Raw genomic sequence first — 25,499 nt, forward strand, 5'->3', positions numbered from 1 at the left:
GGCCCTCATAAGAGAAGCTCAGAGTTCATAGGCAGTTGCACCTAAAGCCGGAGAGTCTGGTGCTATATTCCCAGGTCCCAGTGGGAAGCCGGAAGAGGTATTGGTACGGACAGAAATCTGGTTTGGTTTGGCTAAGATGCTAGGCTGCATTATACTTTCATGAGCCCTCTCTTCCATTAAAAAAAAAAAAAAAAGAAAAAGAAGAAAAATTGTATTTTATGATTGTTTAGATATAGTAATAATAATATATTAATGTTATGTTTCTTTGACAAACATTTGCTTTGACCTACAAGTTCATTTTTTAATTTTGACTTTAAAGACTTAAATAAATAAATATGTGCCTTTTTGTGTGCCTCCAAAAAGTGGGCATTTTGCCACTGTGTTTCATAATCGAGCCAGCCCTCCTAGGATCTGTCTTGGACAAAAGTCACCCAGACTCAACCTTAATGGAAAGAACTTACTGGGCATGAATAATTTCGGGGTGGGGATATAGGTGTTATGAGGAACAGGGCTTAATAAATTTCCTATAACCTCAAAATCTGAAATACAAGCCACTATCACACCCACAGAACAAACTCTGAAACAAATTACAACCAGAAACACAACCACTCACACCCACACACACAAACACAGACACAGACACAGACACACGAGGGGTTCCTCAGTGTCACAGAGAATGAAAACCCAAACACACCTGCCCCTGCCGAGTCATTCACTGTTTCTTTAAAACAAATGCACAGGGGCGCCTGGGTGGCTTAGTGGGTTAAGCGCCTGCCTTCAGCTCAGGTCTCCTGGGATTCAGCCCCGCTTGGGGCTCCTGCTTAGCCGGGAGTCGGCTTCTCTCTCGCCCTCCGCCTCTCCTCTCGCTCATGCTCGCGCTCTTACTCTCAAATAAATAAAAAATATATATATATATATATATTTTTTTTTTTAAATAAAGCAAATGCATACCTGACATGGGCTGTGCTCCCGGCTCCACTTCAGGCGCTGGTGCTACCCCGGGCGCGAAAGACAGAAAGTTCTGGTCCCCTCACAGAGCTCTCTCCCACTGAAGCTCCGTACTCAGGAGCCAGCTACCTCCACGTCCCGTATGCAGGGTCGAAGCTCTGGAGTCCTCTGCCCTTGCTCCGTTTTCTACAGCCTGGACTCACATTCCACTCGCCGCCCTCACCCGTGCTGTAACACCGAAGACTACGGTCCTCCACAGCTCCGCTCCTCGCCGCCGAGCGCCGCCACACGCACCAGCCCCTGCGCACTCGCAGCACAGGCGCCCGAAGCTCGGGCTCCCAGCCAGAAGGACTGCATTTCCCAGAAGCCACCGGGATCTCATTCCCCCTCCAGCCCTGGGTCCTTTTCCGGTGTCCGAGCAGCTGTGGTCCCTACGTGGTGAGTAGGACCTATCCATAGTTAAAAAATCAGCGGAGGCATCCACAGTTTCTGACCAGAGCCGGACGGGGATCCTTGGAGGGGTGAGAGGCTCTCCAGGCGAGGACTGTCTGGGAACTGACAGGGCGTGTGGAGCCCCGAGTCTCTGGCTTGTGTCTGCGTGAGCAGTAGAGATTTGTGTGCCTATGAGAAACGTGTGTGAGTCTGTGTATGTGTGTGACACTGGGACAGTGTGTCTCCATGGCGGCGTCTGCGCTTGTAGGTCAGATACTTGATTGAGCTTATTTAACTTCGTGGCTTATGGGTGAGCGGCTGTGTCGCCGTGTGGGGTGTCATTGTAACTCCTGGCTCTAGGCTCCGCGGATCCTCCACCCCGTCCCCTCACAGCCCCTTGGGGCCTGTCGCGGATAAAAGAGGGAAGTCAGATGCAGAGCCTTAGAATGGAAGAACGGAGAAGCATAGCAAGATGACACAGACTTGATCTTGAGATATGTTGAAGCTGCATTCGGCCCCAAGGCAGGCTTCTGGGAAGACCTGATGAGGTCCCAGGAGTAGGATTTCCTCCTGGAAGGTTCCCCCTTGGAAGCTTCTAAAGGTCAGCTGCATGTTTCATAACCACAGAATTTCCAGAACTTTGGCCCCAAGAACCTACTGTGAATTAGGGACCGATTTCTCCCTGGACATCAGTGACCCTGGCCTCCACATACTGGGAAGGACAACACTATTCCAGTATCCTCTCTACTCCTCTTCTGGTTGAGAGGGTGGTCATGGAGGATGTTTTCTAAGTTACTGTGCTATCCAAGAAATCCTGATGTTTCATGATTGCCTTCTCTTTTCCCAGTGCTGCCTGTGTCTTAAAAAAAAAAAACAAATAATGAATACAGAGAGAAAAAAGAATTTTTGTTACACATCTAAAAGATAAAGTTCAGGTGAGTTTGTGTTTCCTCGTTATTCATTAAATACACTTGAAGATATGGGACCCTTTCTTTTCCTTCTGCTAAAATGTCCTGCCTAATAGTGACGTATTTGTGAATTGTGTGTGAGACCATGCGGATGGATCACCCTTCTCAGGGCCCCCAAGCTCTTTTCTCCTTAATTTATTTAACCTGTTGCCTACTGTTAGCTATTATGTTTCTTAATTTTTAACTACCAACTAAATTATTCTATAACGAACATCATTATGCATAGATCTTTATGTCCTTTTGCAGTAATTCCCTAAGGATAAATTTCTAGTTTTGAAATTTAAAACAGATACCAGATATTTACAATATATCAATATGCTTGACCTCACTGGCATACAAAAAGACATAGTTGCTCTCCTCAGATGACTTGTTATCCCTGAAGGAAGTGAAATCAGAATAGGAATAAGTAAGATAGAAGATGTGAGATGTCACTAGAGAAATCCAGGTGACCTGCTTTGGGAGTTCATAGGAAGAGACATCACTCTGTGTCTAGCAGCCCTGCCAGAATTTGACGACATTGTGAAAACTTCCTTGGATGACCATATCACACTTTGTTTATTCATTCTCATGATGATGGGTTGTTCCCTGTGTTTGTCTATTATGAATAAACCTTCTATGAACACTCTTGTACATGTTTTTTTGTGGGCATGTATGTTCATGTTTTCCCTGGACATATACTTAGGGGTGGAAGTGGTTGACTTAATTTGTGCTCCACCCCAAGATATAGTTACTTCTCAACCTGGCCATCCCTTGCTATTGTTAATCATTTTAATTTTAGTCATTCTGATGTGTGTGTAGTAGTATTTCATTGTGATTCTAATTTATATTTTTCTGATAAGTAGTGATATAAGCATCTTTTCATATGAGACTGCCCATTTGATATACCCTTATGAAGTGTCTATTCAAATCTTTTATCCATTTTTAGTCTTTTTTTGTCATTTTCATATTGATTTGTAGGAATTTTATGTATATTTTGAATACAAGTCCTTTGTGAGTGTTTATAAATATATTTGTATGCCTCTGTGTATGTGTGTGTCTGAGTCTGTGTGTGTAAAAAGAGAAAGAGACAAAGAATATCTTTCATTAGCCAATTGCTTCTTACTTTCTTAATGATATAACGAAGAGAAGTTCTTAATTTTAATGAAGCTATTTACCAACCTTTTTCTTTTGTAGTATTGCATATTCTGTTTAAAACATCTTTTCCTGGGGAAGGAGGGATAGCTCTTCCTTCTGGTAGAATTCCAGTTATTAAAGGTAGAAGGACAAAGGAACGCAGAAAGTGACCATTTAGGCAAACACCACATAATAGTTCTTTCAGATGCAATTGACTGATAGATGCTAAAATTAGTGGGTGAAAATCTGATGAGAAAAAGGATTTGCATAGTGTTATAATATTTCCCACTATCCAAGACACTTATTAACTACAAAGGGAAAGGTAGTAAGTTTACAGTAGAGAAACCCTGCAGAAAGAAGTTGAATCAACCCATCAAGGTTAACATCACCAGTAGTAAGACATTGCTGCCATTGATGCAAAGGCAAGGACACACCACTGTGGTACTGCCAAAAATGTGCAACCAAATCCCAGTTACAAAAATATTAGAAAATCTAAGTGGGAGGATAGTTGACAAAATAAATGATGGTACTCCTCCAAAATAAAAAGGCATGAAGATGGGTCTGGAGGACAGACTTTATAGTGACCATCTGATTGCTGCCTGCTGGTGTCTGTGCCACTGTATAACCCCCAACCCTGAAGTGTAAGGAGAACCTGTTACTTGCTTTTAAGCAATAGAAAATGGCGAAGATGAGGGCGATGTCACTTCTGTGATAAGGCTATTTTGTATAGTAAAAGAAATGGTATGTCACTGTTGTGGTTCTGCTTTGTCATGTAAGACCCCATTATAGCAGACTAGAGCTAGAGACTATCTTTGTGGGCTTGATGAAGTAAGTGGCAATGCTGGAGAAGCCCATGTTGCCAGAAACTGCAGGTGGCATCCAGGACCTGAGGGTGTCCACCAGTGGACAGCCACCAAAAAGGGGCCCTGGTACCATTGCTGCAAAGAAATGAATTCTGAATGAACTCTGAAGTGGATTCTTCCTCAGCTGAACCTCTGAATGAAAACACAGCCCAGCCTACACCTTGTTTACAGTTTATGAGATCAGCCTAAGGAGAGCAGCCAGCTAAACTGTGTGCAGACTCTGGGTCCACAGAAATTGTGAGATGATAAATATGTGTTGTTTTAAGCTAAATTTGTGGTAGTTCGTTAGGGCAGCAGTTGAAAATAATACCATAAGAAGACTGGAGTTTGGAAGAGACTAAGGAGAAATAACAGCTAAATGAAGTGTGGGATCATGTATAGAATCCTGGAAAAGAATAGGATATTAGTGTGAAAAACTGGTGATATTTGAATAAGATCTGCCATCCATAGTATTGTACGAATGTTAATTTCCTGGTTTTGATCTTTGTCCTATGTAAGAGCTAACATTACGGTGAGGGGTAAAAAGAACTCTCTGCACTCTTCTTGCAACTTTTCTCTAAGTCTAAAATAAGTGAAAATAAAATTAAACCCAATGGGGCGCCTGGGTGGCTCAGTGGGTTAAAGCCTCTGCGTTTGGCTCAGGTCATGATCTCAGGGTCCTGGGATGGAGCCCCGCATAGGGCTCTCTGCTCGGCAGGGAGCCTGCTTCTTCCCTCTCCCTCTGCCTGCCTCTCTGCCTACTTGTGATCTCTCTCTATCAAATAAATAAATAAAATATTTTTAAAAATTAAACCCCAAAAAGGAAAATTGTGCACATCCATGATCATGAAGATATTTTTCTGTTTTTTCTTCCAAGTTTATTGTTTCAGTTTTCAAATTTAGGTATGTGATCCATCTTGGATTTTTATCTGTGTATGTAGTGGGATCAGAGTCAAAATCAGTTTTTGCACACAGAAACCCAATTGCTCAGATACCTTTTGTTGAAAATGACTGACTATTTTCTGCTATAAATTGCAGTCAGATTGTGTGTGTGTGTGTGAAAACTGTGGCTATATATGTGCAAGTCTCTTTCTTTTTTTTTTTAGATTTTATTTATTTGTCAGAGAGAGAGAGGGAGAGCGAGCGAGCACAGGCAGGCAGAGTGGCAGGCAGAGGCAGAGGGAGAAGCAGGCTCCCTGCCGAGTGAGGAGCCCGATGTGGGACTCGATCCCAGGACGCTGGGATCATGACCTGAGCTGAAGGCAGCTGCTTAACCAACTGAGACACCCAGGCATCTCTGCAAGTCTCTTTCTATGCTCTCTATTCTATTGGTCTATTTGTCAGTCATGTGTCAGTATCACTGTTTTAAGTACAGTAGCTTTATATCATGTCTTGATATCTAATGTGATTTTTGACAACTTTGTTCTTCAGAATTGCCCTGACTCTTCTAGTTTCTTTGCATTTCCATATAATTATAGAACAAGTTAATTCTAATTTTCTAAAAAAAAAAAAATACCCCCAAAACTCCCCACTGATAATGTTAGAGATGCATCACATCAATAGATCAATTTAGAGAGAAATTGATAGTTAAAACAGTCTTCCAATTCATGAACATAGACTATGTTTCCATTTATTTAATTCTTCTTTAGTCACTTAATGTTTTGATGTTTTTAGTCTAAAAGTCTTGTGCATCTTTTGTTAGATTTATTCCAAAGTGTTATACTTTTTTAGATTTTTTAAAAAACTGTTAGGATTTTAAAATTTCATTTTCCAGTAACTTTGCTTTGATACAGATATTTGTTTGATACTTTGACCTTTTATTCAACAATCTTGCTAATAAATTCATTTATTCTAATAGTTTGTAGAACTGAAATTTTTTTCAATGTACAAAATCATGTAATCTGCAAATAAAGTTGGTTTTACTTCCTTTTTTACAACCTTCTTACCTTTCATTTCATTTTTTTCTTTATGGTAGTGGATAGGTCTTACAGTATAAAATTTAGTAGAAGAGGTAAGAATGGACAACCTTGCCTTGTTCCTGAACTCAGAAGGAAATGATCCACATTTCACCTCTCATATAATTATAGATGTAGTTTTATTCTGTAGATCCCCTTTATCAAATTAAGGAAGCTTCTCTCTTTTCCTAGTTTGCTGAGAATTTTTGTCATGAACTGTGGTTGAATATTATCAGAGTTTCTGCATCTAATGAAATCTATGAATGGCTTTCTCTTTTTTAATTTAAGGTTGGACAGTTATGTTGATTGATTTTTTGAAAATTAAATGACGTTTATATTTCTAGACTAAATTTCTCTTACTTTCTATAACACCTGCAATATTTGGTTTAATATCCTTGCTAATATTTGGTTTAATATGCTTACATCTGTGTTCATGAGAGATGCACTGTATTTTTCTTTTCCTGTAATTAATGTCCCTGTCAGGTTTTGATACCATGGTATGCTTCATGACATGGTCCACTTTTTTTCTGTTTTCTAGAAGATACTGAGTTTAACTTGTATTTTTAATTCTTTAAATGTTTGGAAGAATTTGCCACTGAAGCCTTTAGGCGTGATACTTTATGGGGAGTTTCTTAATAAAGATTTCATTTCTTTTGTAAATATAACAATATTCAGATTTTCCATTTCTCATATCAGATTAGTAGAATTGTGTTTTCAAGGAATTTAAAACTATCATCTATGTTTTTCAAGCTTATTTTCATAAAGTTGTGAGATTCTGTTACCAATTTAATGTCTATAATATATGTAGTGATATCTCCTTTCATATTCTTGATATTGGCATTTATTTTCTTGACTAGTATAGCTAGAGATATATCAATTTTATCTCTTCAATGAAATAGTTTTTGGCTTTATTGATTTTTCTTTTTGTATATCTGGGGGTTTTATGTCACTGGTTTCTCTTAGTATGCTCTACTTTCCATAGACTAAATTTGCTTTTCTTTTTTTAGCATCCAAAGGTAGATCACTGATTTTTAACCTTACTACTTTAATAATACATACATTTATGTTTGGATGAAGTAGGTCAAAGAATATTTAAAAGAAAGAAGAAAATAAGAAGACGATTACTACACTCATGCTATCTACTGGGAGAAAATAAATTCCAAATTTATTTAGCATTGACATAATTTTTAACTAATTTACTTATTTTTATTTATTTTTTTTCATTATGTTAAGTTAGCCAAAAGATAATACATCATAAGTTTTTCTTGTATTGTTCAGTGACTGGGTGATGGGTATTGACATAATTTGACAAAGGATTCCTATCATAATTTCACTACTAGTTTATTTGCTATGTCAGTATAACACCTAACAACTATGATGGAGATTGAACAATGAATGGCATTTATCTGCAGCACTTACAAAAAGAAAAAAAATATTTAAAGCTAAAAATGTCTTTGTAAGCATCAGTTTGATTGCATCGCAGAAGATTTATTGTGTCATACTTTCATGATCATTCAACTCACAATATTTTCTGGTTTCCATATTATGATTTGGTTTTTGACCTATGCTTGTGTAGAAGTGAACTTTTTATATTTGGAAACATTTCAGAAACACCTGTTTTTAAGTTCTAAGTTAATTCTGAGGGCTTCAGAATATATGCATTTTTTATATTAATCATCTGAAATCTATAGATGCTTGTTTTACAGCCCAGAACATTCTGATAAATATATTGTGAGCATTTGAAAACAATGTATAATCTGTAGTTTGGGAGTATAATGTTCAATTAGGTCAGTTTGATTAATCCTATTAAACTTCTGGTGATTTTCAATTAGGTCAATTGAGGAGTATAATGGTCAATTTAGGAGTATAATGTTCAATTAGGTCAGTTTGATTAATCCTATTAAACTTCTGGTGATTTTTTTTTTCTCTTCCTGTTATTGGTTACCCAATGGAGGGTATTAAACTCTCAAAATCCAGTTATAACTTTGTCTGTCCTTTAATTCTGTTGACTTTTGCTTTCTATATTTTAAAGCTATGTTATTAGATACATAAGAAGTGTAGGATGACTGTTATATTCTTCTTGAATTGTATGACATGTCTCTATTACTTTTAATACATCTTGCATTAAAGCCTATTGTATCTGTTATTAATATACTCATACTAGTATTTTTCTTGTTACTGTCTAATATATTTGTCTTTGTGTTTAAAGTATGTTTCTTGGGACGCCTCGGTGGCTGAGTTGGTTAAACAGCTGCCTTTGGCTCAGGTCATGATCCCAGCGTCCTGGGATCGAGTCCCACATCGGGCTCCTTGCTCGGTAGGGAGCCTGCTTCTCCCTCTGCCTCTGCCTGCCACTCTGTCTGCCTGTGCTCCCTCGCGCTCCCTCTCTCTCTGATAAATAAATAAAATAAAATAAAATAAAATAAAGTATGTTTCTTATAAGCAGCATAATTGATTCTGGTTTTCTTTTGAATTTAATCTGACAATCTTAGATTTTAACTGCAATGTTTAGTATATCTACATTTTACTACAATTACTGATACAGTTGGTTTAAATCTGTCATCTTGCAATATATTCTGTTTGTCCTTTCTTTATTTTCTTTATTTCTCTTTTCCTGTATCCTTTAGTATTAATCCAGTGTTTTATTATTTCATTTTATCTCTTCTATTAGGTTTTTCTGTTGTACATTTTTTTGTGTAATTCTTTTAGTAGTTAACTGAGCTATTATAGAATGCATTTTAAGACAGTCTCCCTTAAATTAAGTCTTTTACTACATATCAAATAATGTAAAACTTCTTAATAGTTTAACTCCATTTATGCTGGTATTGTCATTTCTTCTTCCTGTATTACAAGCCACACAAGCATTGTTGTTTTTGTTGCTTTAAACAGCATTTGTTTGGTCATGTTAGTCATATATTTTCTATATCATAGCTTTCTGCATGTCCATGCTTTCACCTGCAATTATTTGCCTTTAGCCTGACTGCTGTCCTTTAATATTTCTTGTATTGTAGATCTGTTAGTAAGAAATTCTCTAAGCTTTTGTTAGAAAATATCTTTCATTCACTTTCGTTTATGAAAGATATTTTCTCCAGGTATAAAATTCACAGTTGTCATTTTTTTCTCTCAGTACTTTGAAGATATAATTCCATTCTTCAAGCCACTATAATTTCTATTGAGAAATGAACTCTTTTTCTTTTTTTAAAAAAATATTATTTATTTGAGAGATGGTGAGAGAGAGCATGAGAGGGGAGAGGGTCAGAGGGAGAAGCAGACTCCCTGTGAAGCAAGGAGCTCCATGTGGGACTAGACTCCGGGACTCTGGGATCACAACCCAAGCCAAAGGTAGTTGCTGAACCAACTGAGCCACCCAGGAGCCCAAACTCTTTTTCTTATTGTTGTTTTCTTATAACTGATATTCTTTTTTTTAAACTACATACTATTATGATGTATTTGTAAACTTTGTTTTTCAACAGTTTGGTGATGCTGTGCCTAGGTATGGATTTCCTTCTTTTATCTGGTTAGGTTTGATGAGTTTTTTATTTTATGTATCAAAACATTTCATGAGATTTGTGATGTTTTTGTCCATTATTTCTTCAAATAAATTTTCTGTCCTATTTTTTAGGTGTTCAATTTCATCGTTTGACTGTCTCCTATATTTCTTTTGTTCTTTCCTTTTTTTCTCTCTTTGTAAGATTATCGTTAATTTGACTTTACATTGACCACCCAGTGCATTCTTTTTTTTTAAATTTTATTTATTTATTTGACAGAGAGAGATCACAAGTAGGCAGAGAGGCAGGCAGAGAGAGAGGGGGAGGTAGGCTTCCTGCTGAGAAGAAAGCCCGATGTGGGGCTTCAATCCTAGGACCCTGGGATCATGACCTGAGCCAAAGTCAGAGACTTTAACCCACTAAGCCATCCAGGCACCCCTACACAATGCATTCTTAACTTTTGGTATTATATTTTTATAATTATAAAGTGTTCATATGAATCTTTAAGATCCTAAATATCTATTGATATGCTTCATTTTGCATTCTGACTGAGCCAGCCAGGTGCCCCCCACCTTTTCTAAGTAATCTCTGTACCCAACATGAGGCTTTAACTAACAACCCTGAGCTCAGTAGTTGCATGCTCAATCAACTCAACCTATTTTGGGGTGCCTAGGTGGCTTAGTGGGTTAAAGCCTGTGCCTTCAGCTCAGGTCATGGTCCCAGCATCCTGGGATTGAGCCCCACATTGGGCTCTTTGCTCAGTGGGGAGCCTGCTTCCCCTTCTCTCTGTACCTGCCTGTCTGCCTACTTGTGATCTGTCAAATAAATAAATAAAATCTTAAAAAAAAAACTGAACCCATTTTGCCCATGTTTTCCTCTATTTTTTTTTTAAGCATCATAATCATAATGTTTTCAAGTCCTTGTCTACTAGTTCCACTATGTAGGTCATCCCTGGGTCTGTTTCTACTGAGATGTTTTCTCTTGATTATCAGTAAACTCTTTCCTGTTTCTTTGCATGTTTAGTAATTGTTATTGTATGGTGGCATTGTGGATAATATACAGATTCTGGATAATGTTATCTTTCTTTAATGAGTTTACTTCAGGGTTTTTCAAACTTCGTGTCGTTGATATTTTTGGCCAGATGATTCTTTGTTGTAGGGGGCTTTCCTGTGCATTATGAGATGTTTAGCAGCATCGCTGGTTCTCTATCTAATAGAAACAATGTCACCTCTATGCACATTATGACAACCAAATATGTCTTCAGACACTGCTGAATGTTCCCCTATTGAGAACCAATGGTCTGTACAATCATCTTCAGAGTCTACTTCATTTTCCATTGTATGAGTACACTATAGTTTATTTAATCAGCCACTCATCTCAGTGCTTTAAGTCTTAGTACCTTTAGATTTCTCTGTTTTTTTTTTAAATTAACTAGTAGCTATCATATTTCTTTCTATATCTCTAGGTGCATTTTCTGGGTATTTCCTTTGGATGTAGATTCAGATATGACCTTTCATGGTTAAATTCTTATGCAGAATTATGCTTACAGGGGTGCCTGGGTGGCTCAGTGGGTTAAAGCCTCTGCCTTCGGCTCAGATCATGATTCCAGGGTCCTGGAATCGAGCCCCGCATCAGGCTCTCTGCTTGGCAGGGAGCCTGGTTCCCCCCCCCCCCCCACCGTCTGCCTCTCTGCCTACTTGTGATCTCTCTCTGTCAAATAAATAAATAAAATCTTAAAAAAAAAGAATTATGCTTACATGTCACAACTGCTCTAAGTTTTCACAAGTCTACAGGACACCGTAACAATGCTCCTTTCCCTATAACCTTACTGTGTGTGGTGCATGATCAGCCTTTAAAGTCTGAAAATTGAATACCTATAAGTGATAGTACCTTGTTGTTTAAAAACATCTCTTCAGTAAATCTTTTGTTAGGTAATATCTTAATTATCTGTTCTAAGGTTTCACACAAGAGAACAAAAAATCTAGGTTTAAAAGGCAATAGTTGGAAAAATAAGTTGGCCTTATAACTAGAGGAATGTGATTCAAAACACATCACTTCTACTTATTGTTTGTGATACAAGGAAATTTCTTTAATTCTTTGAACTTTCATTTTTTCATCTGTTGAATTGAGATAATAACTACATTATGGAATTAAATGTCAATATGTATAGAGTATCCATCACATAGAAGGTTGCAAAAATCTATGTGTTAAGCATGAGTTCACTTCTCTCTAGTGGGTACTGGTGGGTTGGTTGCTGGGGGCACAGGCAATGACTCATGCCAGCAAAGTAGATCCTGATAGGGAAATCCAGGTTGGTTATCACAGAGGATCTCGAGAGTCATAGTTCTGGCTTAAGGGAAAGACTTCAGATGGGAAGGCATTTTTATAGTGCTCAAGATTTCCACGTTCATCTCTACTGCTTTCTTTTACCTGGTGCAAAAGATTTCATGTCCAGGTCCATCCCAAAGACATGAAGGTTGTTGAAGTTTGTGTTGTGTGGCATGCTCTTTACTGTAGAAGATAGGCCTGGATGAGAAGCTACTTGGTATTACTGAACAACCTAGGCTGGGTTCAGTTGGCCTGATAAGTATGAGAAATTAGGCAGTGTGGGTGTCTGGATCTAGCTTTGGTGCAAGAATGTCTCTGTTCTTTATCCACTCTTGTGTGCTTTATATCTGTAGGTACAGGGAAGGGCTTGACTTTGTCTGAACTTCTCATATCCCCTGACATGTGTTCATGTGTTTGGGAGGGTAGAGAGTGGGCAAGGACAGTGGAAAGCAGGAAAAAAGAGGAAAGAAGAGGGGCACCTGGGTGGCTCAGTGGGTTAAGCCTCTGTCTTTGGATCAGGTCATGATCTCAGAGTCCTGGGATCGAGCCCTGAGTTGGGCTCTCTGCTCAGCAGGGAGCCTGTTCCCCCCCTCTGTCTCCCTGCTTCTCTGTGTACTTGTGATCTCTCTCTCAAATAAATAAATAAAATCTTAAAAAAAAAAGAGGAAAAAAAGAAAGGCTATATTACCTTAAATAATTTTTGGAGTTCTAAGATAAAACAGATCTCAAGGCCTCTTTTTCCTCTCCCAGCTCTAGCTTCTCTGCAATTAGATTCTCTAATAGAGGAAACCTGAGGAAGATCAGCAGTTTGAAAACCATGGCACAGGTAAGTGGATGCCTGTCTCCCTCCTGAAATACTACGATGTTTAACTCATGTAAAACTTTCATTCTTTATCCCCATACCTCCTACCTAGGAAGGCTGTATCTCTGACTCTATTTCATGGTTTCTCCCCTTAGAGAGGATGGTGTCCTCCTCTGCTCCCTTTTTTCTGATTTTCAATTATTCATCTTCTATATGTTCAGTCTTTTCTCAAGAGCACTGTTGGAGCAGTGCAAGAGTGAAGTACCTTGAAGGAAATATTTGAGCTTCCCTTGTCAGGTTTGTGGTTTTATGATATAGAAATAATGGTCCTGGGGAACCTGTGTGGCTCAGTTGGTTAAGCATCCAACTCTTGATTTCAGCTCAGGCCATGATCTCAAGATCATGACATCAAGCCCCATGTTGAGCTCCACACCCAGCATGGATTCTCTCTCTCTCCCTCTACTTCTGCTTCCCCCATGAAAAATAAAATAAAATAAGGCCCTATTTGACCACAAGAGAGAAAACTTTCTCAGTTTTCCAGGAAGATAAGGGATAATTGGGTTATGAATGGTCTCAGACTCAGGTGTGAGATGAGAACTCAGCTTTGAAAAGCTTTTAGGTTTGGGTAGAAATGGTATTGGTGCCGCTGACACAGACAGACAGACAGATAGACATCAGGGCCCCAGCTACGGAAATCACTGAGAATTTTGTATTGAAAGAGAAATTGCTGGTCTTGAGTAAATCAGTGTTGTTCTGATCATCCTACATTAGTGTGTTCTAACTAGGAACAGGAGTTCAGTAAGGTATTGCAAAAAGGAAGGTCATCTAGAACTACAAGTGGTAGATGATACTGAACAGTGAGGAAGAGGTTAGTATTTGTGTCCAACCTAAATATCATAATAGTATAATACTTTAAAATTTAGTATTATTTTAATATTATTAATTATCTTAATACTTTAAGGAAGATTAAATCTAATGTATGTAAGAAGGAATAAATGAGAACATTAACTTGTGAGAATAAAGGAAGTGCTTATGAGGTATTATCTGACCTATATTATCTTGATAAAATTTCTTAATTTTACACAAACTCCATTTCCTAAGATAGAAACTTTATCAACTTTTTGAAGTGTAATTGACATATAATTAAGTGTATGTATCTTGTCTTTTTTTTGTAGCTCAATTCTTTCAATACACATGGTTATTTTGATGTACACCGTAGTATTTTTTTTATTTCTTTTCAGTGTAACAGTATTCATTGTTTTTGCGCCACACCCAGTGCTCCATGCAATACGTGCCCTCCCTAATACCCACCACTTTGTTCCCCCAACCTCCCACCCCCGGCTGCTTCAAGACCCTCAGGTTGTTTTTCAGAGTCCATAGTCTCTCATGATTCACCTCCCCTTCCGATTTCCCCCAACTCCCTTCTCCTCTCTATCTCCCCATGTCCTCCATGTTATTTGTTATGATCCACAAATAAGTGAAACCATATGATAATTGACTCTCTCTGCTTGACTTATTTCACTCAGCATAATCTCTTCCAGTCCTGTCCATGTTGCTACAAAAGTTGGGTATTCATCCTTTCTGATGGAGGCATAATGCTCCATAGTGTATATGGACCACATCTTCCTTATCCATTCGTCTGTTGAAGGGCATCCTGGTTCTTTCCACAGTTCGGTGACCGTGGCCTTTGCTGCTGCTGCTGTATCTTGTCTTTTTTTTTTTTTAACTTTTAATTTTTTATTTTTTATAAACATATATTTTTATCCCCAGGGGTACAGGTCTGTGAATCACCAGGTTTACACACTTCACAGCACTCACCAAAGCACATACCCTCCCCAATGTCCATAATCCCACCCCCTTCTCCCAAACCCCCTCCCCCCAGCAACCCTCAGTTTGTTTTGTGTCTTTTTAAAGCAGATTTGTTGAAATATAATTGACAATAAATTGCTTATATTTAAAGTGTATAATTTAATAAATTTTGACTTATATATATCCGTGAAACTATTACCATAGCCAAGATAATGAACATCTCCATCATTCCAAAATTTTTCTCATGCCCCTTTGTAATTGCCCCTTCCTACCTGCCCCCAAACTTGTCCTTCATGCCTAGGCAACTGCTCTTCTGCTTTCTGCCACTATAGGTTGATTTGCATGTTCTAGAATTTTATATAAATGGAATCACACTTCATGTGTTTTTTTAATCTTATTTCATTCAGCATATTTATTTTGAGATTCATACATATTGCTGCATATAGTAGTAGTGCATTCCATTTAAGTGCTGATTAGTATTCTATTTGTTATTCTAATTTTAATACTAAATTTATTATTCTAATATTAGTATTCTCAGTATATACAAAAATTTGTATATCCACTCCTCTGTTCATGGATGTTTGAGTTCTTTCCACTTTTTGATATTACAAGTAAAACTGCTTCATGCACAAATCTTTGTATGGACATATGCCTTCATTTCTCTTCGGTAAACACTAGGAGTGGAGTGGCTGGGGAATAAGAAATCAATAAACTATTTTTCAAAGTGATTTACTGCTTTACATTTCCCCCATCAATGTGTGAGAGTTCCATTTTTTCCCACATCTCTAGCAGTGCTTAAAATGGTCAGCCTATTAAATTTTAGCCATTCTAATAATTGTGTAGTAATACTGTCTCCTAGCAGTAAGCCATGGAAATCATAGGGCTCACTTCATTTGTTATTTGTCTCTCAGGGGATCACTGCCCAATATTTTCTGGCTCAAAAACCATTGTTTTCTACAATTTGTCCATGTTCTTTGTTATTTCACATGGGAGGTCAAATCTGATCCATGTTACGCCATCTTAACTCTAAGAGATTTTATAATTCATTTTGGAGAAAAATGAACAATTCTTTTTATATATTCCTTGAAGAGGAAAAACATAAGAACTTGTATTTACTAGTAATATGTGATTCATGTACATGGAAGGTAATGTTCTTATATATACTGTTTCATTTAATTGGAGAAATCTCTTTACTTTATTCATTTTCATACATTTAGATATTTCAGTTTTCCTTTATTTTTAAAGAAATTTTGTGCACTCCAACAGGATCCTTCAAGACTGTGTTGGCACTCTATTTTAGAAGCTAATGTATTTATTCTCATCTAATCGTGTCATGATCTTGTAACTTCAGCTTGTTTTTCTACATTGTCCCCTTACTGCAATTTAGTCATTCCATCTCGAACATTTTTTTCTTTACTGTTACGAACAACAATAATACATGGTTTGTCTTTTCAGGTGCCATTGACATTCAGTGATATTGCCATAGACTTCTCTCAGGAGGAGTGGGAATGCCTAAATTCTGATCAGAGGGATTTGTACAGAGATGTGATGTTGGAGAATTATACTAACTTGGTCTCACTGGGTAAGGACATCTGCTTGAAGTCATATAGACTCTGCTATCTGGAATAGCTGCTTTCTCCACTGTGTATTTTATGCTCTTTGCCGAGAAACCAGATAAATTTCTCCATATTCATATTCTCCATATTCCCAAAGGCCTAGTTGGACCTTTGTTAGATGGAAATGGGCATCTCCATTCAGCACCTGAATCTTTTCTTTCATTTACCTTCCTTCTTCCCTCTACCCCATTCTGCAATTCCTTCTTTTTCTAAAATAAATATTTAAATTCTAGGACTTTTTCTTCATAACCAACAGCAAAGAAAAGAGATTTCATATTATTTGTATGTTCAGAATATGTACAAATATCCATTTTAATTGCTGGTACACCTACATGAAAACAGGTAACACAGGGTCCTGGTTTTCTCTTTGCTACAAACGAACCTTGGTAAATTTTACAGTGTAGAATGAATCAAGAACATTATCTTTTTAATATTATTTTTATACTTATAGTAGTGGAAATGTTGGCTTGCAGTGATTTTTGGGTTTCTACCAAGAAGTGAACATCTTCCTTCAGTTTTTGGAAAATACTTGACTATTCTTTCATCTCTTCTGGACTCCCATTTATACCTATGTTAGATCTTTCAAGTGTATCTTACAGTTCTATCATGTGTATATCTCCTTTTATCTCTCTTCTGTTGACCTCTATTTCAGCTCACTTATCCTGTATTCTGCTATGATGAGTCTGCTCTTAAAGACGGGTTTTTCATATCATATGTGGTCTTTTTCAGTTCTAGAAATTCAGTTTGTCTTAAAGCATCTAATTATCTTTTACAATTCTTCATTGTTTATTTACTTTCTTTTCATTACTGTTTATTCATCTGTGGATATGCTTATATTTCTTCTTTTCTCTGGTTATTCGTCATATGGTAATTCCTCTTCAAGTTACTAGTAATTGTAATTCTATGCTGGATATTGTGTACAATAGAACTGAATGAAGACACTTGGGTGGCCCAGTCAGTTGGGCCTCCGACTCTTGGTTTCAGCTCAGGTCATGGGATCAAGCCCCACTTAGTCTCCTTGCCCATCCCCCCCCCCATTCTTTTTCCTGCTTTTTCTCCTTCTCTCTCTCTCTCTCAAATAAATAAATAAAATCTTTTTTAAAAAAAGAACTGAATGGTTTCCAGATGATGGTATCTTCCACCAGAGTATTTACATTTTCCTCTATTAATCAGTAGAGAGACAGGCTGATCACTATAATATAATTAGGGATTGAGCTGGGTCTGTGCTGGTTTTCAGTTTTGGTCATTCTCAGCTACAATACATACATATATATATATATATATATTTTTTTTATAATTCCATATATTTATGGAATTTTGCCTTTACTGCTAGCTGCACTCAGAATCAGTAAGTTTCTGCAGGGGAAAAGTTGTAAATCATCAGAGCCAATTCACCACTTTGTCATGGCTCTTATTATTTATCTCTTTTGATTTCAAGCTTCCTCTCCCAGTGGGTCTTTGGATTCCAGAAGAAATGTTGAAAATTAATAAGCAGATCATCTATTTGATATACCAGGAAAAGAAGAGCACAACAGATTTAAAGAAAGTAGAAGAAAGGAAATAATAAAGGCAAGAACAGAAATTAATGAAATAAAAAGCCAAACATACAAAAGAGAAAGTCACAACTATAAATTTCATTATCTCAAAGAAAGAATACAAGTGATGCAATTCTGTCAACATGAATCAAGAAAAAAAAATTATGTAAGGAAAAAATTCACCACATTACAAAAACCATGAAGCCTTGAAAATATGATATTTTGAGAAATGTTTTGCCAAAAGCTTTGAGAAATCAAATGAAATAAATTATTAAAAAATTTTAATCTACAAAAACTCCACTAAAACAAAACAAATCAAAACAGCACATCTGCATGACTCAGTTGGTTAAGCATCTGTCTGCTTTCAGCGCAGGTCATAATCCCAGGGTCCTGGGATCGAGCCCCACCTCGGGCTTCCTGCTCAGTGGGGAAGTCAGCCTCTCCCTCTCCAATTAATTCTCCCACCACTCATGCTCTCTCTCACTCTCTGTCTCAAATAAATATTTTTAAAATAAAAACATGAAATATACTTATAATAGCTCTTTCAGTATCCTTATCTACTAATTATATTATCTGTATCATTCCTTGGTGTGTTTCTTTTTTTTTTTTTTTTTTAAAGAGGTTTTTTTTTTATTTATTTGTCAGAGAGAGAGAGAGAGAGAGCGTGAACACAGGCAGACAGAATGGCAGGCAGAGGCAGAGGGAGAAGCAGACTCCCTGCTGAGCAAGGAGCCCGATGTGGGACTCGATCCCAGGACGCTGGGATCATGACCTGAGCCGAAGGCAGCTGCTTAACCAACTGAGCCACCCAGGCGTCCCTTTGGTGTGTTTCTTTTGATTAATTTTCTCCTAGTAAAGGTCAATACTTTCTAGCTATTTTGCATGCCTGATAATTTTTTATTAGATGCCAGACATTGTGAAGTTTACTGGGTTGGGATGCTGGATTCCTAAAATTCTTTTAATATCCTAGGGCTTTGTTCTTGGATGTAGCTATTTAATTTGGAATCTGTCAATACTTTCATGAGTTGCCTTAAAGCTTTGTTAGGGTGGGTCCAGAATACGTTTCAGTCTAGTGCTAACTTGACCCCACCACTGAGGCAATATCCTTCTAGGGACTATGTTTGATGCCTTGTGCCTTATGGGACCTTTCCACTCTGGTTGGTGGAAACAAGAATTATCCCCTGCCCTTTGTGACTTCGGGGGGATATTCTGCCTACTCCTATCAAGTAGTACATTCTTCGTTTTCATTAGTTTCCTCACACAGATGTCTAGATTCACATTCAGCCAAGTATCAAGGGGTTTCCTCTACAGATCTCTAGAGATCTCTCTGTGCAGCTCCCTCCTTTCTAGTACTCTGCCTTGCAAATTCTGCACTTCGTTCTTTCCCTTAATTCTCTACTCTGTCTTCTCAACTCGGGGATACAGCTGCAGTATTTTAGTTTCCCCTCCATGTGCTTTGTTCTGGAAATTCTCTTTAGACAGTCAACTGTGGTACTTGCAGGGCACACTTCATTTGTTTCCCTTCCCTTGGGAAATTTCTATCCTGCACTATCTATTTTCCAACATTTGAAAGATGTTTCATACATTTTTAAAATTTTCTAGTTATTTAAGGTAGGAGGGCAAATTTGATCCCTCTTAATGTTGCATGACCAAAAGCACAAATTATTAACTCTGTCTTTGAAAGCTTCTTTGCACTTTAGTACAAGAGGTCTTAGAATCACCTTGTATCTTCCCTGCCCTGGACTAGGAATTAGCTATTTCTCCAAAGCACCCTCATTAACATCAGTGGGAAATGGTTTGGAGAGACATGGACAACTGGAAAGCTAATTGTAAACCACTTTTTGTGGGATAAATATACAATTTTAAAAATTATTCTGTGGAAATTGGTATATTTAGATTTCCCATCTCTTCTGGAATCTGTTTCTGTTATTGAAATAATTTTAGAGGGGTACCTGGGTGGCTCAGTGGGTTAAAGCCTCTGCCTTCAGCTCAGATCATGATCCCAGGGTTCTGGGATCGAGCCCCATGTCGGGCTCTCTGCTTGGCAGGGAGGCTGCTTCCCCCTCTCTCTCTGCCTGCCTCTCTGCCTACTTGTGACCTCTCTCTCTCTCTCAAATAAATAAAAAATATCTTAAAAAAAAAAAAAGGAAAGAATTTTAGATTCACAAAAGAGTTACAAAAGTGGTACAAAGAGTTCCAGTGTATCATTCCCATAATGATAACATCTTACATAACTGTGGTACATTTGTGAAATCAAATTAACATTTTACAATACTATAAACTGAATATTTTATTTAGATTTCACCAGTGTTTGCACTAATGTCTTTTTTTCTGTTTCAGGATCCAATCCAGGATACCACATTACTTTTAGTCATCCTGTGTCTTTTGTTTCCTCCAAATGTGACAGTCTCTGTTTTTCCTTCTCTTTTTTGACCTTGATACTTTTGAAGATACTGTTTGGTCAGGTATTTAGTAGAGTGCCTCCAAATTTTGGTGTGTTTGGCACTTTCTTATTATTAAACTCAGATCATGGATTTGGGGGAAGAATACCAGAGAAGTACCCTTCTCATTGTATATCAGGGGCACATGATATCAATGTGATTCATCAGGGGGGTGCTAACCTTAAAAACTTGTGTAAAGTGGTATCTGCTGGTTTTCTTCATTGAGAAGTTATTTTTTTTCTTTTCATATTTTATTTATTAGAAACAAGTTTGTAAATTTAACTGGGTTTGGTTTTAGAAACTATATTTTCAAAAAATTCATCATTTCATGTAGATCTCAAATTTATTTGCATAGTTGTCTTGAATGGGTTTCTTAAACATTCTCTGTTTCCTTATTGATAACTGTTTCCCTACTGTCATTGTGTTTAGACTTTCCTCCTATCTTTTGTTCCTTGAATAGGTAGTCTACCGGTTTGTTTGCACATGTTAATTGTACAATTTTATTTAAAATATAATTTTATATAAAATATAAAATTTATATTTTATAAAAATACAATTTTTATTATATTACTTTCTGTTTTCTGTTTTCCTTCAGCAGACTTTATCATTCATTTTCTAAGTTTTTTCTTTTCTTAATTTTGGATTTAATATTCATTCATTTTTATTCTTTAATTTTTCATTAGATATAAGCCTTTTAGTCTATGAGTTTTCAATAGTACAGTTAAAGGCCACAGTTTCTTTTTTTTTTTTTTTTTTTTTTTTTTTTTAAGGCCACAGTTTCTGATGTATTATTTTTTTATTATCATTGTTTTCAAGAAGTTCTGTGGTTTCAGTTTGTATTTATCATTCACTAATAGTAGTTTTTGAGTTTTATTTATCAATAGAAAGTGTTTGGCTTTTGGGTATTGCTTCCCATTTCTCATTATTTCAGAGAATATTGTTTGCTTTACTTCAACTTTTTGAACATATTGTACTTCATTCATAGAAGAATCCCACTTGCCTTCAACTCATACTTGACCCAGTTAGCACATTAGAGTTCTTCAGACTGCTTCACTATCCAGATAGCCAAATTTTATCCTCTATTCAACGTTTCTTTTGTGGCAGCATCCCAGGTATTTGGTTTCCCCAAAGGCTGTTCCCATAGCACTTACTTTATTTTTTCCCAACATCCTCCAGTTTAATTTAATAGCTTTTCATAAGCCTTCTAAAATTATATTAATTATTGAAATTCCTGAAATAAGTTTCTGTGAAATTCAAGAATAATTGGCCTTGGCTATAAAGGAATGGAAGGGAGAATTTGGGAAAGTCATTAGAGAAACAAAACAGTGAGCATCAGTAGGATGGATGAATAATATTAAAACTCTGCTGATGAAGTTAATATACCATCTGATTATCTTGATTGAGATAAAGCAGAAAAACAATCATGACTAAGCACAGGGAAGATGGAACAATGGTGGTAGAGACATGCATATCAATATAAGGTAATAAGCAATTGGAGAATGATCAGGTGTCACCTATTTCCATTTATATTTTTGATTGAGCTGGTTTGGAAGTCCGTATTTCTCAACTTTAAGGTAAATGATAGAAGAAAACATTTTTTACTATAATATGGTAGGAGAGATTAGTTAGGGAGAGATTATTGATAACTGTCACATAATTTTCAGAAACTAAATGGATATTTTACTCAGCTGCCTTCCCCAGTAGCCTTATAGTTTTTGTTTTTATTTACCTTTACTTTCATCCAAGTTAATTTTTTAAATTCAACATTTTATCTTATAATTAATATTTACCTTGTGGTAAGGACTTGTTTTGCAGTAGTAGAAGAAGAAAATACATAGTAAAATAAATGAGAAAATAAATATGTAATAGAGAAAAGTATTTTGAAGGCAAAAATTAACTGTTGGAATATAGAATAAAGGATATGAATTTACTTAGAGTTAGTAGAGGCAGCCTTTCTGAAGAAGTGATTTCTAATCTGCAGCACCCAAAGATAGTAATTTAAAGGCACTAGGTAAAAGGCTTCCTGAAAGGTGGAGCACCTGTGAGAAGCCCCAGGAAATGGGAAAGGTTATGGTATGTATTAGTAGCTAAAGAGATTCATTGGGATAGTATATAGGGAACAGAAGATGCCAAGGGATCAAGATGAGTTTGTGTAAAAAGATAGATCCTTTTTGTTCATGATTACGTGTTTAGGGTTCTATTCTAACATAAAGACAAACCATTGAAAAAACTACATAGAGCCATCTGATAGATAATGTTAGAAATATAGATGACCAGAACCTACTCCTCTAGATTCTGATTCACTCAGTCTCAGCAGCTATCTAGAAGGTAGTGTATATAAGAAACTCCTTCTATAGTTTTGGTCCACATTAAATATGAGTACTACTGACTTTTTCTCTTTGCCTGTTCACAAACTTCATAGTTCTCAATATGAACTTTCATAATTTTCTGAGTCCTTCTTGCATTTTAAAAATTTCATGACAGCAGTGCCTGGGTGGCTCAGTGGATTAAAGCCTCTCCCTTCGTTCGGCTCAGGTCATGATCGCGGGTCCTGGGATCGAGTCCTGCATGGGGCTCGCTGCTCAGCAGGGAGCCTACTTCTCCACCTCTCTCTCCCTGCCTCTCTGCCTACTTGTGATCTCTGTCTGTCAAATAAATAAATAAAATCTTTAAAAAAAATTTCATGACAGGAGGGGCGCCTGGGTGGCTCAGTGGGTTAAAGCCTCTCCCTTTGGCTCAGGTCATGATCCCAGGGTCCTGGGATTGAGCCCCACATCAGGCTCTCTGCTCTGCAGGGAGTCTGCTTCCTCCTCTCTCTCTCTGTGCCTGCCTCTCTGCCAACTTGTGATCTCTGTGCCAAATAAATAAATAAAATCTTTTTTAAAAATTAAAGAATAAAAAAAATTCCTGACAGTATTTTAGGATTTTGTGACCCTTTTACTTCTAGTGAATATACTTCTCAATTTGTCACTATTTTTACTCTAAGAGGCTCCTCCTCATCCCCAGTACAGTAAAATAGCATTTGTCTATTTTGTTTTCTTTCAGACTTTGATTTTACAACTGAGACCAACAAGTTATCTTCAGAAAAAAGCAGTTATCAAGTAAATTCATATCATCGGGAGACAATGAAAAGAAATAAAACCTTCAACCTTATGAGGTTTACTTTGAGAAATGACCCACAGTGCAGAATTGAATTTGGGAGAGAACAGGGGCCTAACATGGAAGGTTTTAGTCAAATGACATTTATAAAACATATATCTCTTCCTCTACACCAGAGAATTCACACTAAAGAGAAATCCTATGAATGTAAGGAATGTAGGAGGGACTTTAGAAAATATTCACACCTTACTGAACATTTCAGAGACCATAATGGTGTGAGACCCTATGAATGTAAGGAATGTGGAAAAGTCTTTATAGTTCTCCAGCATTTTGTTAGACATAAAAAAATTCACACTGATTTGAAACCTTATGAATGTAATGGATGTGAGAAAGCCTTTAGGTTTTATTCACAGCTTATTCAACATCAGATCATTCATACTGGTGTAAAACCCTATGAATGTAAGCAATGTGGGAAGTCTTTCAGACGTTATTCTCACCTTACTGAACATCAGAAAATACATATTGGTTTGAAACCCTATGAATGTAAGGAATGTGGAGAAACTTTTAGATTGTACCGACATATGTGCCTACATCAGAAAATTCATCATGGTGTGAAACCCTATATATGCAAGGAATGTGGGAAGGCCTTTGGTCATCGTTCAAGTCTTTATCAACATAAGAAAATCCATTCTGGTGAGAAACCATATAAATGTAAACAATGTGGAAAGGCCTTTGTTCGCAGCTATCTACTTATTGAACATCAGAGAAGTCATACTGGTGAGAAGCCTCATGAATGTAAGGAGTGTGGGAAGGCCTTTAGTAGGGGCTCAAGCCTTCTTAAACATAAGAGAATTCATAGCAGTGAGAAACTCTATGACTGTAAGGACTGTGGGAAGGCCTTCTGTAGAGGCTCTCAACTTACTCAACATCAAAGAATTCATACTGGTGAGAAGCCACATGAATGCAAAGAATGTGGGAAGACATTTAAGCTTCATTCATACCTTATTCAACATCAGATCATTCATACTGATTTAAAACCATATGAATGTAAGCAATGTGGGAAAGCCTTCAGCCGTATTGGAGACCTTAAAACACATCAGTCAATTCATGCAGGGGAGAAACCCTTTGAATGTAAGGAATGTGGAAAAACCTTTAGACTTAATTCTCAACTGATTTATCATCAGACAATTCATACAGGTTTGAAATCTTATATATGTAAGGAATGTAAGAAGGCTTTTCGTTCTATCTCAGGTCTTTCTCAACATAAGAGAATTCATACTGGTGAAAAACCCTATGAATGTAAAGAATGTGGTAAGGCCTTTAATCGCAGCGATCGACTTACTCAACATCAGAGAATTCATACTGGTGTGAAACCACACAAATGTAAGGAATGTGGAAAGACCTTTACTCGTTGCTATCAACTTACTCAACATCAAAGATTTCATAGTGGTGAGAAACTCCTGAGGTAATGAGAGTCAGAAAGCATTTAACTTTGGCACCTTTACTGTTACCACTATTCTACCACCTAGTGAATGTTATGGTAAAGATTAAATTACTTAACATAAAATTTAAATGCTTAGGGGTCATCTGGCACATGGTATTTGCTTACTAAGTATTGTGGCTTTTTAAATGATAATCACTATTATTACTATACATAAATTCATGTGGAAGAAAGACCCTATAAGCATATTTTTTAAATGTATCAGGGCTCATCCATATTTTCTTCAGATAATTAATTCTGGACAAAAATCCCATTTTTATTCAAAGATCAAGCCCCTGAGGATGAATAATAATAAGAAACCCTGTGCCTTTAGAATATTGAGAGCTCATCTGTTGAAAAATTGGAGTAGTTTGAAGAAACTTTCTTACAGTAAATTCTGCAATACAGATAATATACATTCCACATGCCCTACAATTGAAATAAATTAAAAACTAACAATCTGGTAGCTCAAGACTAGATTGAGTTTTTTGAGTGAGTTTTTGAAAGTTTTCAAATTTACATAAAAAGTACAACAGTGTTACAGTGAAGTTTGTTTGTCCTCCACCTAGATTCAGTATATCTGGTATTTCTCTCTTGTAAATATGAATATGTATATATACAGATGTATGTGTATGTATGTGTA

The 25,499-nt window shown here is 36.9% G+C and overlaps 1 protein-coding gene across 1 annotated transcript; it reads left to right on the top strand.

The window, feature by feature from the left end:
* Positions 1 to 955: 955 nt before the first annotated feature.
* On the top strand, positions 956 to 25,499 carry ZNF404 (zinc finger protein 404). Its single transcript, XM_082710794.1, has 4 exons — positions 956 to 1,386; positions 12,825 to 12,900; positions 16,141 to 16,267; positions 23,323 to 25,499. The coding sequence occupies exons 1-4, from the start codon at positions 1,091 to 1,093 to the stop codon at positions 24,843 to 24,845; spliced, it is 2,022 nt and encodes a 673-aa protein (XP_082566920.1). The 5' UTR covers positions 956 to 1,090; the 3' UTR covers positions 24,846 to 25,499.

Source organism: Mustela nivalis (genome assembly GCF_964662115.1).
Source record: "Mustela nivalis genome assembly, chromosome: 18".
In the NCBI taxonomy this organism is placed as follows: domain Eukaryota; kingdom Metazoa; phylum Chordata; class Mammalia; order Carnivora; family Mustelidae; genus Mustela; species Mustela nivalis.

Coding starts and splice junctions, on each gene's coding strand:
- ZNF404 (XM_082710794.1), top strand. CDS start 1,091: ATGCAGGGTCGAAGCTCTGGAGTCCTCTGCCCTTGCTCCGTTTTCTAC. Junction 1,387..12,824: donor GCAGCTGTGGTCCCTACGTG/GTGAGTAGGACC, acceptor TTCCTCTCCCAG/CTCTAGCTTCTCTGCAATTA. Junction 12,901..16,140: donor GTTTGAAAACCATGGCACAG/GTAAGTGGATGC, acceptor TTGTCTTTTCAG/GTGCCATTGACATTCAGTGA.